The sequence below is a fragment of the Oncorhynchus tshawytscha genome, linkage group LG12, assembly GCF_018296145.1.
Source record: "Oncorhynchus tshawytscha isolate Ot180627B linkage group LG12, Otsh_v2.0, whole genome shotgun sequence".
In the NCBI taxonomy this organism is placed as follows: Eukaryota; Metazoa; Chordata; class Actinopteri; order Salmoniformes; family Salmonidae; genus Oncorhynchus; species Oncorhynchus tshawytscha.
Window position 1 is genome coordinate 5,721,821 of NC_056440.1, and position 18,071 is coordinate 5,739,891.

An 18,071-nucleotide genomic window follows, 5' to 3' on the forward strand; every position below is an offset into this window, starting at 1 on the left:
CCCATATAAATGCAGTGAATAACAGAAAGGCATTATAGATGCAGCGTAAGGCATTATAGATGCAGAATAAGGCATTATAGATGCAGCGTAAGGCATTATAGATGCAGCGTAAGGCATTATAGATGCAGCGTAAGGCATTATAGATGCAGCGTAAGGCATTATAGATGCAGAATGAGGCTTTATAGATGCAGAATGAGGCTTTATAGATGCAGAATAAGGCATTATAGTTGCAGAATGAGGCTTTATAGATGCAGAATAAGGCTTTATAGATGCAGAATAAGGCTTTATAGATGCAGAATAAGGCTTTATAGATGCAGAATGAGGCTTTATAGATGCAGAATGAGGCATTATAGATGCAGAATGAGGCTTTATAGATGCAGAATAAGGCTTTATAGATGCAGAATAAGGCTTTATAGATGCAGAATAAGGCTTTATAGATGCAGAATGAGGCTTTATAGATGCAGAATGAGGCTTTATAGATGCAGAATAAGGCTTTATAGATGCAGAATAAGGCTTTATAGATGCAGCGTAAGGCATTATAGATGCAGAATGAGGCATTATAGATGCAGAATGAGGCTTTATAGATGCAGAATGAGGCTTTATAGATGCAGAATAAGGCATTATAGTTGCAGAATGAGGCTTTATAGATGCAGAATAAGGCTTTATAGATGCAGAATAAGGCATTATAGATGCAGAGTAAATCTTTATAGATGCAGAATGAGGCTTTATAGATGCAGAATGAGGCTTTATAGATGCAGAATGAGGCATTATAGATGCAGAATGAGGCATTATAGATGCAGAATGAGGCTTTATAGATGCAGAATAAGGCTTTATAGATGCAGAATGAGGCTTTATAGATGCAGAATAAGGCTTTATAGATGCAGAATAAGGCTTTATAGATGCAGAATGAGGCTTTATAGATGCAGAATGAGGCATTATAGATGCAGAATGAGGCTTTATAGATGCAGAATAAGGCTTTATAGATGCAGAATAAGGCTTTATAGATGCAGAATAAGGCTTTATAGATGCAGAATGAGGCTTTATAGATGCAGAATGAGGCATTATAGATGCAGAATGAGGCTTTATAGATGCAGAATAAGGCTTTATAGATGCAGAATAAGGCTTTATAGATGCAGAATAAGGCTTTATAGATGCAGAATAAGGCTTTATAGATGCAGAATGAGGCTTTATAGATGCAGAATAAGGCTTTATAGATGCAGAATGAGGCTTTATAGATGCAGAATGAGGCATTATAGATGCAGAATGAGGCATTATAGATGCAGAATGAGGCTTTATAGATGCAGAATAAGGCTTTATAGATGCAGAATGAGGCTTTATAGATGCAGAATGAGGCTTTATAGATGCAGAATAAGGCTTTATAGATGCAGAATAAGGCATTATAGATGCAGAGTAAAGCTTTATAGATGCAGAATGAGGCTTTATAGATGCAGAATGAGGCTTTATAGATGCAGAATGAGGCATTATAGATGCAGAATGAGGCATTATAGATGCAGAATGAGGCTTTATAGATGCAGAATAAGGCTTTATAGATGCAGAATGAGGCTTTATAGATGCAGAATAAGGCTTTATAGATGCAGAATAAGGCTTTATAGATGCAGAATGAGGCTTTATAGATGCAGAATGAGGCTTTATAGATGCAGAATGAGGCATTATAGATTTAGAATGAGGCTTTATAGATGCAGAATAAGGCTTTATAGATGCAGAATAAGGCTTTATAGATGCAGAATAAGGCTTTATAGATGCAGAATGAGGCTTTATAGATGCAGAATGAGGCTTTATAGATGCAGAATGAGGCATTATAGATGCAGAATGAGGCTTTATAGATGCAGAATAAGGCTTTATAGATGCAGAATAAGGCTTTATAGATGCAGAATGAGGCTTTATAGATGCAGAATAAGGCTTTATAGATGCAGAATGAGGCTTTATAGATGCAGAATGAGGCTTTATAGATGCAGAATAAGGCTTTATAGATGCAGAATAAGGCTTTATAGATGCAGGCTTTATAGATGCAGAATGAGGCTTTATAGATGCAGAATAAGGATTTATAGATGCAGAATGAGGCTTTATAGATGCAGAATGAGGCTTTATAGATGCAGAATGAGGCTTTATAGATGCAGAATAAGGCTTTATAGATGCAGAATAAGGCTTTATAGATGCAGAATAAGGCTTTATAGATGCAGAATGAGGCTTTATAGATGCAGAATAAGGCTTTATAGATGCAGAATAAGGCTTTATAGATGCAGAATAAGGCTTTATAGATGCAGAATGCTTTATAGATGCAGAATAAGGCTTTATAGATGCAGAATAAGGCTTTATAGATGCAGAATAAGGCTTTATAGATGCAGAATGAGGCTTTATAGATGCAGAATGAGGCTTTATAGATGCAGAATAAGGCTTTATAGATGCAGAATAAGGCTTTATAGATGCAGAATAAGGCTTTATAGATGCAGAATAAGGCATTATAGATGCAGAATGAGGCTTTATAGATGCAGAATGAGGCTTTATAGATGCAGAATAAGGCATTATAGTTGCAGAATGAGGCTTTATAGATGCAGAATAAGGCTTTATAGATGCAGAATAAGGCATTATAGATGCAGAGTAAATCTTTATAGATGCAGAATGAGGCTTTATAGATGCAGAATGAGGCTTTATAGATGCAGAATGAGGCATTATAGATGCAGAATGAGGCATTATAGATGCAGAATGAGGCTTTATAGATGCAGAATAAGGCTTTATAGATGCAGAATGAGGCTTTATAGATGCAGAATAAGGCTTTATAGATGCAGAATAAGGCTTTATAGATGCAGAATGAGGCTTTATAGATGCAGAATGAGGCATTATAGATGCAGAATGAGGCTTTATAGATGCAGAATAAGGCTTTATAGATGCAGAATAAGGCTTTATAGATGCAGAATAAGGCTTTATAGATGCAGAATGAGGCTTTATAGATGCAGAATGAGGTTTTATAGATGCAGAATGAGGCATTATAGATGCAGAATGAGGCTTTATAGATGCAGAATAAGGCTTTATAGATGCAGAATAAGGCTTTATAGATGCAGAATAAGGCTTTATAGATGCAGAATAAGGCTTTATAGATGCAGAATGAGGCTTTATAGATGCAGAATAAGGCTTTATAGATGCAGAATGAGGCTTTATAGATGCAGAATGAGGCATTATAGATGCAGAATGAGGCATTATAGATGCAGAATGAGGCTTTATAGATGCAGAATAAGGCTTTATAGATGCAGAATGAGGCTTTATAGATGCAGAATGAGGCTTTATAGATGCAGAATAAGGCTTTATAGATGCAGAATAAGGCATTATAGATGCAGAGTAAAGCTTTATAGATGCAGAATGAGGCTTTATAGATGCAGAATGAGGCTTTATAGATGCAGAATGAGGCATTATAGATGCAGAATGAGGCATTATAGATGCAGAATGAGGCTTTATAGATGCAGAATAAGGCTTTATAGATGCAGAATGAGGCTTTATAGATGCAGAATAAGGCTTTATAGATGCAGAATAAGGCTTTATAGATGCAGAATGAGGCTTTATAGATGCAGAATGAGGCTTTATAGATGCAGAATGAGGCATTATAGATTTAGAATGAGGCTTTATAGATGCAGAATAAGGCTTTATAGATGCAGAATAAGGCTTTATAGATGTAGAATAAGGCTTTATAGATGCAGAATGAGGCTTTATAGATGCAGAATGAGGCTTTATAGATGCAGAATGAGGCATTATAGATGCAGAATGAGGCTTTATAGATGCAGAATAAGGCTTTATAGATGCAGAATAAGGCTTTATAGATGCAGAATGAGGCTTTATAGATGCAGAATAAGGCTTTATAGATGCAGAATGAGGCTTTATAGATGCAGAATGAGGCTTTATAGATGCAGAATAAGGCTTTATAGATGCAGAATAAGGCTTTATAGATGCAGAATAAGGCTTTATAGATGCAGAATGAGGCTTTATAGATGCAGAATGAGGATTTATAGATGCAGAATGAGGCTTTATAGATGCAGAATGAGGCTTTATAGATGCAGAATGAGGCTTTATAGATGCAGAATAAGGCTTTATAGATGCAGAATAAGGCTTTATAGATGCAGAATAAGGCTTTATAGATGCAGAATGAGGCTTTATAGATGCAGAATAAGGCTTTATAGATGCAGAATAAGGCTTTATAGATGCAGAATAAGGCTTTATAGATGCAGAATACAGCTTTTATAGATGCAGAATAAGGCTTTATAGATGCAGAATGAGGCATTATAGATGCAGAATGAGGCTTTATAGATGCAGAATAAGGCTTTATAGATGCAGAATGAGGCTTTATAGATGCAGAATGAGGCTTTATAGATGCAGAATAAGGCATTCTAGATGCAGCGTAAGGCATTATAGATGCAGAATGAGGCTTTATAGATGCAGAATAAGGCATTCTAGATGCAGCGTAAGGCATTATAGATGCAGAATGAGGCTTTATAGATGCAGAATAAGGCTTTATAGGTGCAGAATGAGGCTTTATAGATGCAGAATGAGGCTTTATAGATGCAGAATGAGGCTTTATAGATGCAGAATGAGGCTTTATAGATGCAGAATGAGGCATTATAGATGCAGAATAAGGCTTTATAGATGCAGAATGAGGCTTTATAGATGCAGAATAAGGCTTTATAGATGCAGAATAAGGCATTCTAGATGCAGCGTAAGGCATTATAGATGCAGAATGAGGCTTTATAGAAGCAAAATAAGGCATTCTAGATGCAGCGTAAGGCATTATAGATGCAGAATAAGGCATTATAGATGCAGAATGAGGCTTTATAGATGCAGAATAAGGCTTTATAGATGCAGAATAAGGCTTTATAGATGCAGAATGAGGCTTTATAGATGCAGAATAAGGCTTTATAGATGCAGAATAAGGCTTTATAGATGCAGAATAAGGCTTTATAGATGCAGAATGAGGCTTTATAGATGCAGAATAAGGCTTTATAGATGCAGAATAAGGCTTTATAGACGCAGAATAAGGCTTTATAGACGCAGAATAAGGCTTTATAGATGCAGAATAAGGCTTTATAGATGCAGAATGAGGCTTTATAGATGCAGAATAAGGCTTTATAGATGCAGAATGAGGCTTTATAGATGCAGAATGAGGCTTTATAGATGCAGAATAAGGCTTTATAGATGCAGAATAAGGCTTTATAGATGCAGAATAAGGCTTTATAGATGCAGAATGAGGCTTTATAGATGCAGAATAAGGCTTTATAGATGCAGAATAAGGCTTTATAGATGCAGAATAAGGCTTTATAGATGCAGAATACGGCTTTATAGATGCAGAATAAGGCTTTATAGATGCAGAATGAGGCATTATAGATGCAGAATGAGGCTTTATAGATGCAGAATAAGGCTTTATAGATGCAGAATAAGGCATTCTAGATGCAGCGTAAGGCATTATAGATGCAGAATGAGGCTTTATAGATGCAGAATAAGGCATTCTAGATGCAGTGTAAGGCATTATAGATGCAGAATGAGGCTTTATAGATGCAGAATAAGGCTTTATAGGTGCAGAATGAGGCTTTATAGATGCAGAATGAGGCTTTATAGATGCAGAATGAGGCTTTATAGATGCAGAATGAGGCTTTATAGATGCAGAATGAGGCATTATAGATGCAGAATAAGGCTTTATAGATGCAGAATGAGGCTTTATAGATGCAGAATAAGGCTTTATAGATGCAGAATAAGGCATTCTAGATGCAGCGTAAGGCATTATAGATGCAGAATGAGGCTTTATAGATGCAGAATAAGGCATTCTAGATGCAGTGTAAGGCATTATAGATGCAGAATGAGGCTTTATAGATGCAGAATAAGGCTTTATAGGTGCAGAATGAGGCTTTATAGATGCAGAATGAGGCTTTATAGATGCAGAATGAGGCTTTATAGATGCAGAATGAGGCTTTATAGATGCAGAATGAGGCATTATAGATGCAGAATAAGGCTTTATAGATGCAGAATGAGGCTTTATAGATGCAGAATAAGGCTTTATAGATGCAGAATAAGGCATTCTAGATGCAGCGTAAGGCATTATAGATGCAGAATGAGGCTTTATAGAAGCAAAATAAGGCATTCTAGATGCAGCGTAAGGCATTATAGATGCAGAATAAGGCATTATAGATGCAGAATGAGGCTTTATAGATGCAGAATAAGGCTTTATAGATGCAGAATAAGGCATTATAGATGCAGAATGAGGCTTTATAGATGCAGAATAAGGCTTTATAGATGCAGAATAAGGCTTTATAGATGCAGAATGAGGCTTTATAGATGCAGAATAAGGCTTTATAGATGCAGAATAAGGCTTTATAGATGCAGAATAAGGCTTTATAGATGCAGAATGAGGCTTTATAGATGCAGAATAAGGCTTTATAGATGCAGAATGAGGCTTTATAGATGCAGAATAAGGCTTTATAGATGCAGAATGAGGCTTTATAGATGCAGAATGAGGCATTATAGATGCAGAATGAGGCTTTATAGATGCAGAATGAGGCTTTATAGATGCAGAATGAGGCATTATAGATGCAGAATAAGGCTTTATAGATGCAGAATGAGGCTTTATAGATGCAGAATAAGGCTTTATAGATGCAGAATGAGGCTTTATAGATGCAGAATGAGGCATTATAGATGCAGAATGAGGCTTTATAGATGCAGAATAAGGCTTTATAGATGCAGAATAAGGCATTATAGATGCAGAATGAGGCATTATAGATGCAGAATAAGGCTTTATAGATGCAGAATAAGGCTTTATAGATGCAGAATAAGGCTTTATAGATGCAGAATAAGGCTTTATAGATGCAGAATGAGGCTTTATAGATGCAGAATAAGGCTTTATAGATGCAGAATAAGGCATTATAGATGCAGCGTAAGGCATTATAGATGCAGAATGAGGCTTTATAGATGCAGAATAAGGCATTATAGATGCAGAATGAGGCATTATAGATGCAGAATAAGGCATTATAGATGCAGAATGAGGCATTATAGATGCAGAATAAGGCATTATAGATGCAGAATGAGGCATTATAGATGCAGAATAAGGCTTTATAGATGCAGAATAAGGCATAATGTGTGCGTGCGTCATAGAAAGTGTTACCAGAAAGTTTTTCTGCAGGGCGAGATGGACAGGAGGAAAGACGAGCAGTTTGAAAAGGCCAAATTACTCCCAGCAAATTATTTTTCCTTTTATCCTCCTGCTGTTAGTTGATCCATTCGGTTGTATCCAGTCAGTTACTGTAGTGGAGAATAGATTGAGGGGTTTTTGCCAGGAGATGAGCTTTCTCTAGCTTTAATTGCCAGTGGAAATGACGTTCTGGAGACGGTAATCCTTCACGATTGCACACCAGAAGGAGCTTATTGTAACGTTATTGAAATGTCGCTGCAACCTAAACCGACGGCGATATGTGGGCTGCTTCCTAGACCTTGACTAATCACCTTCAGATAATTACCTGAGGCGAATTTGTCCGTTAGTGCTGAGTGATTAAACCTAAATTTAATTTTGATCTTTCTGTTATTAAACAACTAATTGACTGACGTCGGTTCAGTTACTTGATTTCCATTTTTAATTTTTTATTTATGTTAATTTTTTTAGGTCAAGGCGCCATTTCTCTAGAGATACTGCCTGAGTAGAGATGATGACTTTAAGGAGAGCACAGAGATAACCTAAATGATCTGGCTGCCTGGCTGATACTGCCTGAGCAGAGATGATGACTTTAATGAGAGCACAGAGATAACCTAGATGATCTGGCTGCCTGGCTGATACTGCCTGAGCAGAGATGATGACTTTAAGGAGAGCACAGAGATAACCTAGATGATCTGGCTGCCTGGCTGATACTGCCTGAGCAGAGATGATGACTTTAAGGAGAGCACAGAGATAACCTAGATGATCTGGCTGGCTGATATTGCCTGAGCAGAGATGATGACTTTGAGGAATGAACATGAATAAAGTCATGACATTAAACCAAGTAATATACACAACTGACATATTATTTAATTGTAATTTCCTATTTCTCTATTGATGTCTACCCAATGTGGACCTGACAGAGACAATGGAACATTTTCAATGTTTTGGCAATTGAAAGTTCAATATTTTTGGTCTTTGGAATTTCCATTAAAAACCTCTACAATCATTATAATGTAATTATTTCATAATGCATTTGATGCATTTTTTTTTTTAACAAAACCAAATTTGGGAAAAACAATTTTTTTAATAACCAAACCGACCTCAAAAAGCACTAATCGCTCAGCACTACCTTCCGTAAAAGTTAATGTCTTAACTATCTTAATTCCCAATTAGGCTCAATTTACAGCCTCTGGGTAATTTCATGTAAACCGCCAGTCTTGTCAAAGTATAACGGGAAAGCCTGAGTTTGTCAGACTAATGATCATGTTTTTATTTATTTATTTATTTTTTATTTTACCTTTATTTAACTAGGCAAGTCAGTTAAGGACAAATTCTTATTTTCAATGACGGCCTGGGAACAGTGGGTTAACTGCCTGTTCAGGGGCAGAACGACAGATTTGTACCTTGTCAGCTCGGGGATTTGAACTTGCAACCTTCCGGTTACTAGTCCAACACTCTAAACACTAGGCTACCTGCTGGTTACTAGTCCAACACTCTAACCACTAGGCTACCTGCTGGTTACTAGTCCAACACTCTAACCACTAGACTACCTGCTGGTTACTTGTCCAACGCTCTAACCACTAGGCTACCTGCTGGTTACTAGTCCAACACTCTAACCACTAGGCTACCTGCTGGTTACTAGTCCAACACTCTAACCACTAGACTACCTGCTGGTTACTTGTCCAACGCTCTAACCACTAGGCTACCTGCTGGTTACTAGTCCAACACTCTAACCACTAGACTACCTGCTGGTTACTAGTCCAACACTCTAACCACTAGGCTACCTTTGGTTACTAGTCCAACACTCTAACCACTAGACTACCTGCTGGTTACTTGACGCTCTAACCACTAGGTTACCTGCTGGTTAAGTCCAACACTCTAACCACTAGGCTACCTGCTGGTTACTAGTCCAACACTCTAACCACTAGGCAGGGTTTGATGTTTCATGTTTGATTAATGTTGTCTATTTAGTAAGGGAATGTTTGCAATGTGGGAATGGTTATTTAGCTGTAACATCAATCTCTAAATTGTCCTTCCCTCACTGTAATGGGATATTTTCCAAATGGAAAATTACCTCATTTTCTCTCAATAGCTAATGACATCCTTCCTCTACTCCTAGGCCCTGTTTCAATAGTCTAATAGTACCTCCGTCCTCTACTCTCAGGCCCTGTTTCAATAGTCTAATAGTACCTCCTTCCTCTACTCAGACTCTGTTTCAATAGTCTAATAGTACCTCCTTCCTCTACTCTCAGGCCCTGTTTCAATAGTCTCATAGTACCTCGTCCTCTACTCTCAGGCCCTGTTTCAATACTCTAATAGTACATCCGTCCTCTACTCTCAGGCCCTGTTTCAATACTCTAATAGTACCTCCGTCCTCTACTCTCAGGCCCTGTTTCAATAGTCTCATAGTACCTCCGTCCTCTACTCTAGGCCCTGTTTCAATAGTCTAATAGTACCTCCTTCCTCTACTCTCAGGCCCTGTTTCAATAGTCTAATAGTACCTCCTTCCTCTACTCCTAGGCCCTGTTTCAATAGTCTAATAGTACCTCCTTCCTCTAGGCCCTGTTTCCAATAGTCTAATAGTACCTCCTTCCTCTACTCCTAGGCCCTGTTTCAATAGTCTAATAGTACCTCCTTCCTCTACTCCTAGGCCCTGTTTCAATAGTCTAATAGTACCTCCTTCCTCTACTTCAGGCCCTGTTTCAATAGTCTAATAGTACCTCCTTCCTCTACTCTCAGGCCCTGTTTCAATAGTCTAATAGTACCTCCTTCCTCTACTCCTAGGCCCTGTTTCAATAGTCTAATAGTACCTCCTTCCTCTACTCTCAGGCCCTGTTTCAATAGTCTAATAGTACCTCCTTCCTCTACTCTCAGGCCCTGTTTCAATAGTCTAATAGTACCTCCTTCCTCTACTCTCAGGCCCTGTTTCAATAGTCTAATAGTACCTCCTTCCTCTACTCAGACTCTGTTTCAATAGTCTAATAGTACCTCCTTCCTCTACTCAGACTCTGTTTCAATAGTCTAATAGTACCTCCTTCCTCTACTCAGACTCTGTTTCAATGCTTCCCTGTAGCAGATGAGGTGTGTTTTAACATTTCATCTCGTGTCCCACAGACTCTATGACTATATCGATGGAGGGCTGTTTTGGTCCCGACACCGTGTTCCCAGCAGCCGGTGAAGACAACAGTCAGTACCGAATCAGCCGTAGCCTGGTGCGCTCGGCCGAGGGGAGCACCGTGCCGCTCACACGCGTCAAGTGCCTGGTCTCCATGACAACGCCCCACGACATCCGCCTTCACGGCTCGGCCGTCACTCCAGCCTTCGGGAGTTTGACACCTCGCTGGAGGGCTTTGGGTGAGAAGACGCACGGACACACACACACACACACACACACACACACACAGACAGACAGACACCACACACACACACACCACACACAGACACACACACACAGACACACAGACACAGACACACACGCACACAGGGCTTTTGGGAATACACACATTTATTTTATTCACTGTTGTCACTGGTTGCAAAATGTTCCTATAATTCCCTGAGGTTTCCAGAAATCCCTGTGTTATTTCCTTCTGATTCTCTGAATCCTCCAACTGAGATTTCTGGCAAACCTGGGAATTTTGCGAAAGTTGTTAGAGTTCTGCGACCCCTTGCTGTCGTCACTTGCACTTTTGGGGTTATTCCTTTGGTTCTGTTGGTTCCACAAGACAGATTTCATTGTGCTTGTTTTGTTACCTTCAGTTTTCCTTTTCGTTGTTACATTTTTTTTTTATTGTATATTATTTTTTTTTTTATTGTATATTATTTATGTCAGGAACACCTGTCTGTCACAGCAGGGAGGTTATTTCTGTTAGGAACACCTGTCTGTCACAGCAGGAGGTTATTTCTGTCAGGAACACCTGTCTGTCACAGCAGGGAGGTTATTTATATCAGGAAAACCTGTCTCTGTCACCAGGGAGGTTATTTATGTCAGGAACACCTGTCTCTGTCAGGGAGGTTATTTATATCAGGAACACCTGTCTCTGTCACAGCAGGGAGGTTATTTATGTCAGGAACACCTGTCTCTGTCACAGCAGGGAGGTTATTTATATCAGGAACACCAGGAGGTTATTTATATCAGGAACACCTGTCTCTGTGTCCAGCAGGAGGTTATTTATTATTTATATCAGGAACACCTGTCTCTGTCCCAGCAGGGAGATTATTTATATCAGGAACACCTGTCTCTGTCACAGCAGGAGGTTATTTATATCAGGAACACCTGTCTCTGTCACAGCAGGGAGGTTATTTATATCAGGAACACCTGTCTCTGTCCCAGCAGGGAGATTATTTATATCAGAACACCTGTCTCTGTCACAGCAGGGAGGTTATTTATATCAGGAAAACCTGTCTCTGTCACAGCAGGGAGGTTATTTATATCAGGAACACCTGTCTGTCACAGCAGGGAGGTTATTTATATCAGGAACACCTGTCTGTCACAGCAGGGAGGTTATTTATATCAGGAACACCTGTCTGTCACAGCAGGGAGGTTATTTATATCAGGAACACCTGTCTGTCACACAGGGAGGTTATTTATATCAGGAACACCTGTCTGTCACAGCAGGGAGGTTATTTATATCAGGAACACCTGTCTGTCACAGCAGGAGGTTATTTATATCAGGAACACCTGTCTCTGTCCCAGCAGGGAGATTATTTATATCAGGAACACCTGTCTGTCACAGCAGGGAGGTTATTTATATCAGGAACACCTGTCTGTCACAGCAGGGAGGTTATTTATATCAGGAACACCTGTCTCTGTCACAGCAGGGAGGTTATTTATATCAGGAACACCTGTCTGTCACAGCAGGGAGGTTATTTATATCAGGAACACCTGTCTGTCACAGCAGGGAGGTTATTTATATCAGAACACCTGTCTCTGTCACAGCAGGGAGGTTATTTATATCAGGAACACCTGTCTCTGTCACAGCAGGGAGGTTATTTATATCAGGAACACCTGTCTCTGTCCCAGCAGGGAGGTTATTTGTATCAGGAACACCTGTCTCTGTCCCAGCAGGAGATTATTTATATCAGGAACACCTGTCTCTGTCCCAGCAGGGAGGTTATTTTATATCAGAACACCTGTCTCTGTCCCAGCAGGAGGTTATTTATATCAGGAACACCTGTCTCTGTCCCAGCAGGAGATTATTTATATCAGGAACACCTGTCTCTGTCCCAGCAGGGAGGTTATTTATATCAGGAACACCTGTCTCTGTCCCAGCAGGAGGTTATTTATATCTATAACACCTGTCTCTGTCCCAGCAGGGAGGTTATTTATATCTATAACACCTGTCTCTGTCCCAGCAGGGAGGTTATTTATATCAGGAACACCTGTCTCGTCCCAGCAGGAGATTATTTATATCAGGAACACCTGTCTCTGTCCCAGCAGGGAGGTTATTTATATCAGGAACACCTGTCTCTGTCACAGCAGGGAGGTTATTTATATCTATAACACCTGTCTCTGTCCCAGCAGGGAGGTTATTTATATCAGGAACACCTGTCTCTGTCCCAGCAGGGAGGTTATTTATATCAGGAACACCTGTCTCTGTCCCAGCAGGGAGGTTATTTATATCAGGAACACCTGTCTGTCCCAGCAGGGAGGTTATTTATATCTATAACACCTGTCTCTGTCCCAGCAGGGAGGTTATTTATATCAGGAACACCTGTCTGTCCCAGCAGGGAGGTTATTTATATCTATAACACCTGTCTCTGTCCCAGCAGGGAGGTTATTTATATCAGTAACACCTGTCTCTGTCCCAGCAGGGAGGTTATTTATATCTATAACACCTGTCTCTGTCACAGCAGGGAGGTTATTTATATCTATAACACCTGTCTCTGTCCCAGCAGGGAGGTTATTTATATCTATAACACCTGTCTCTGTCCCAGCAGGAGGTTATTTATATCAGGAACACCTGTCTCTGTCACAGCAGGGAGGTTATTTATATCTATAACACCTGTCTCTGTCCCAGCAGGGAGGTTATTTATATCAGGAACACCTGTCTCTGTCCCAGCAGGGAGATTATTTATATCAGGAACACTGTCTCTGTCCCAGCAGGGAGGTTATTTATATCAGGAACAGTCCCAGGGAGGTTATTTATATCTATAACACCTGTCTCTGTCCCAGCAGGGAGATTATTTATATCAGGAACACCTGTCTGTCCCAGCAGGGAGATTATTTATATCAGGAACACCTGTCTGTCCCAGCAGGGAGGTTATTTATATCTATAACACCTGTCTCTGTCCCAGCAGGAGATTATTTATATCAGGAACACCTGTCTGTCCCAGCAGGAGATTATTTATATCAGGAACACCTGTCTGTCCCAGCAGGGAGGTTATTTATATCTATAACACCTGTCTCTGTCCCAGCAGGGAGATTATTTATATCAGGAACACCTGTCTCTGTCCCAGCAGGGAGATTATTTATATCAGGAACACCTGTCTGTCCCAGCAGGGAGGTTATTTATATCTATAACACCTGTCTCTGTCCCAGCAGGGAGATTATTTATATCAGGAACACCTGTCTGTCCCAGCAGGGAGATTATTTATATCAGGAACACCTGTCTGTCCCAGCAGGGAGGTTATTTATATCTATAACACCTGTCTCTGTCCCAGCAGGGAGGTTATTTATATCAGGAACACCTGTCTCTGTCACAGCAGGGAGGTTATTTATATCAGGAACACCTGTCTCTGTCCCAGCAGGGAGATTATTTATATCAGGAACACCTGTCTGTCCCAGCAGGGAGGTTATTTATATCAGGAACACCGGTCTCTGTCACAGCAGGGAGATTATTTATATCAGGAACACCTGTCTCTGTCCCAGCAGGGAGGTTATTTATATCAGGAACACCTGTCTCTGTCCCAGCAGGGAGGTTATTTATATCAGGAACACCTGTCTGTCACAGCAGGGAGGTTATTTATATCAGGAACACCTGTCTCTGTCCCAGCAGGAGGTTATTTATATCAGGAACACCTGTCTCTGTCACAGCAGGGAGGTTATTTATATCAGGAACACCTGTCTCTGTCCCAGCAGGGAGGTTATTTATATCAGGAACACCTGTCTCTGTCCCAGCAGGGAGATTATTTATATCAGGAACACCTGTCTGTCACAGCAGGGAGGGTATTTATATCAGGAACACCTGTCTCTGTCCCAGCAGGGAGATTATTTATATCAGGAACACCTGTCTCTGTCCCAGCAGGGAGGTTATTTATATCAGGAACACCTGTCTCTGTCCCAGCAGGGAGATTATTTATATCAGGAACACCTGTCTCTGTCACAGCAGGGAGGTTATTTATATCAGGAACACCTGTCTCTGTCCCAGCAGGGAGGTTATTTATATCAGGAACACCTGTCTCTGTCCCAGCAGGGAGGTTATTTATATCAGGAACACCTGTCTGTCCCAGCAGGGAGGTTATTTATATCAGGAACACCTGTCTCTGTCCCAGCAGGGAGGTTATTTATATCAGGAACACCTGTCTCTGTCACAGCAGGGAGATTATTCTCCCTCTCCTTTCATGCTGTTGAAATGTGTATAAAATTGGGCAGATTTTTTTTCTCAATAATACACACAGGCGGACTCTGACATGCGTACACACACACACACACACACACACACACACCAGTGGAGGGAGAAATCAGAGGACGGGGGGCGGGGTCATTGTAATGGTTGTAATGGAAAAGTATAAAAACACATGGGTTCTCTCTGTTACCCGTTCTAGTAATCCTGGAGTTATTGACTCTTAACGGTTACCGCCACACGGTGATGTCATTTTGAATATAGAATAGCTGGATGCAGCTCAATCCCTTCTTTCCGCCGATATAAAGTTGGCATCTATTCCGTGACACGGGGCTTGTGAAAGCTGTCTTTTTCTACACGAGAGGATCTGGACGAGGAAACGGTCACTAAATAGTCCCTCTAAAACCAAGAACCCTTTTGAGCTACAAACTGATAAAGATGAGACTCTCACCAACACGACAGTGTGTCCGTGTGTTTGTGCTCAACGACATTCACAAGCTTTACAGCAGTCGTCTGTAAACTCTCTCTGCGGTGGACAATCCTCATTTCGAAAAAAAAAAAGAAAGTCTTAAGACTATATATATGTGGACGAGCAATGTTTATTTTAATTTTTTATTTCACCTTTATTTAACCAGGTAGGCCAGTTGAGAACACCTTTATTTAACCGGGTAGGCTAGTAGAGAACACCTTTATTTAACCAGGTAGGCCAGTTGAGAACACCTTTATTTAACCAGGTAGGCCAGTTGAGAACACCTTTATTTAACCAGGTAGGCTAGTTGAGAACACCTTTATTTAACCAGGTAGGCCAGTTGAGAACACCTTTATTTAACCAGGTAGGCCAGTTGAGAACACCTTTATTTAACCAGGTAGGCCAGTTGAGAACTAGTTCTCATTTACAACTGCGACCTGGCCAAGATAAAGTGCGACAAAAACAACAACACAGAGTTACACGTAAACAAACGTACAGTCAATAACACAATAGAAAAGAAAAATAGAAAAATCGATGTACAGTGTGTGCAAATGTAGAAGATTCGGGAGGTAAAGGCAATAAATAGGCCATAGAGGTGAAATAATGACAATTTAGCATTAACACTGGAGTGATAGATGTGCAGACGATGTTGTGCAAGTAGAGATACTGGGGTGCAAAAGAGCAAGAGGGTAAATAACAATATGGGGATGAGGTCGGCCAAAGGAGGAATTGGCTTTGGTGGTGACCAGTGAAATATACCTGCTGGAGCACGTGCTACGGGTGGGTGCTGCTATGGTGACCAGTTAGCTGAGATAAGGCGGGGCTTTACCTAGCAAAGACTTATAGATAACCTGGAGCCAGTGGGTTTGGCAAACGAATATGTAGCGAGGGCCAGCCAACTAGAGCATACAGGTCGCAGTGATGGGTAGTATATGGGGCTTTGGTGACAAAACGGATGGCACTGTGATAGACTGCATCCAGTTTGCTGAGTAGAGTGTTGGAGGCTGTTTTATAGATTACATCGCCGAAGTCAAGGATCGGTAGGATAGTCCGTTTACGAGGGTATGTTTGGCAGCATGAGTGAAGGATGCTTTGTTGCGAAATAGGAAGCCAATTCTAGATTTAATTTTGGACTGGAGATGCTTAATGTGAGTCTGGAAGGAGAGCTACAGTTTAACCAGACACCTAGGTATTTGTAGTTGTCCACATATTCTAAGTCAGAACCGTCCAGAGTAGTGATGCTAGTCGGGCGGGTGAGTGCAGGCAACAATCGGTTGAAGAGCATGCATTTAGTTTTACTAGCATTTTTAAAAGCAGTTGGAGGACACGGAAGGAGTGTTGTATGGCATTGGCTTGTTTGGAGGTTTGTGAACACAGTGTCCAAAGAAGTGCCAGAAGTATACAGAATGGTGTTGTCTGCGTAGAGGTGGCTCAGAGATTCAGAGCGACATCATTGATATATACAGAGAAAAGAGTCGGCCCGAGAATTGAACCCTGTGGCACCCCATAGAGACTGCCAGAGGTCCGTACAACAGGCCCTCCGATTTGACACACTGAACTCTGTCTGAGAAGTAGTTGGTGAACCATGCGAGGCAGTCATCTGAGAAACAAAGGCTATTGAGTCTGCTGATGAGAATGCGGTAATTGACAGAGTCGAAAGCCTTGGCCAGGTTGATGAATACGGCTGCACAGTACTGTCTTTTTATCTATGGCGGTTATGATATTGTTTAGGACCTTGAGCGTGGCTGAGGTGCACCCATGACCAGCTCTGAAGCCAGATTGCATAGCGGAGAAGGTACGGTGGGATTCGAAATGGTGGTGATCTGTTTGTTAAAACCTCTTGATTCTAGCCATCCCGGATCGGGATCGTGAATACAGCCTCAAGCTCATTACCATAACGCAACTTTAACTATTCATGAAAATCGCAAATGAAATGAAATTAATATGCTAGCTCTCAAGCTTAGCCTTTGTTAACAACACTGTCATCTCAGATTTTCAAAATATGCTTCTCAACCGTAGCAAAACAAGCATTTGTGTAACAGCTAGCGTAGCTAGCGTAGCATTTAGCGTTAGCATCAGCAGGCAACATTTTCACAAAAACCAGAAAAGCATTCAAATAAATCATTTACCTTTGAAGATCTTTGGATCTTTTCAATGAGGAAGACTCTCAGTTAGATAACTAAAATGCTCAGTTTTTCCTGAAAGATTATTTGTTTAGGAGAAATCGCTCCGTTTGGTGCGTCACATTTGGCTACCAAAAAAATCAAAACGCCGAACTTTTTCCAAATTAACTCCATAATATCGACTGAAACATGGTAAACGTTGTTTAGAATCAATCCTCAAGGTGTTTTCACATATCTCTTCATGATATATCGTTCGAGGAACCTCCTCTCCTCTCTCAATCACTGGATGACTGCGTGCAGCTTGTAGATTACACACCAATTTAGACAAGGACACCGGGCGGACCCCTGGTAAATGTAGTCTTATGGCCAATCTTCCAATGATACAAATACGTCACAATGCTGCAGACACCTGGAGAAACGACAGAAAGGGCAGGCTCAGTCCTGGCGCATTCACAGCCATATATAGAGACGATGGAAAACAGAGTGTCAAAAATTCTGCTCATTTCCTGTTTGAAGTTTCATCTTGGTTGCCTAGCATGAGTTCTGTGGCACTCACAGATAATATCTTTGCAGTTTGGAAACATCGGGGTGTTTTCTTTCCGAAGCTGTTAATTATAGACATAGTCGAGCATATTTTCGTGACAAAATATTGCGCTTAAAACGGGTACGTTTATCCATAAATTAAAAGAGCGCCCTATATCCAGAAGTTAACTTGGCTTTCGAAGACCTTAGAAAGG

The 18,071-nt window shown here is 40.6% G+C and overlaps 1 protein-coding gene across 1 annotated transcript in view; it reads left to right on the forward strand.

The window, feature by feature from the left end:
- Positions 1 to 10,779, forward strand: part of LOC112239900 (WD repeat and FYVE domain-containing protein 3) — a 49,380-nt gene extending 38,601 nt beyond the window's left edge. The window contains exons 16-17 of the mRNA XM_042331148.1: positions 10,295 to 10,534; positions 10,739 to 10,779. Coding sequence (XP_042187082.1) covers positions 10,295 to 10,534; positions 10,739 to 10,779 — 281 coding nt within the window. The remainder of the gene's footprint in view (positions 1 to 10,294; positions 10,535 to 10,738) is intronic.
- Positions 10,780 to 18,071: the final 7,292 nt, after the last annotated feature.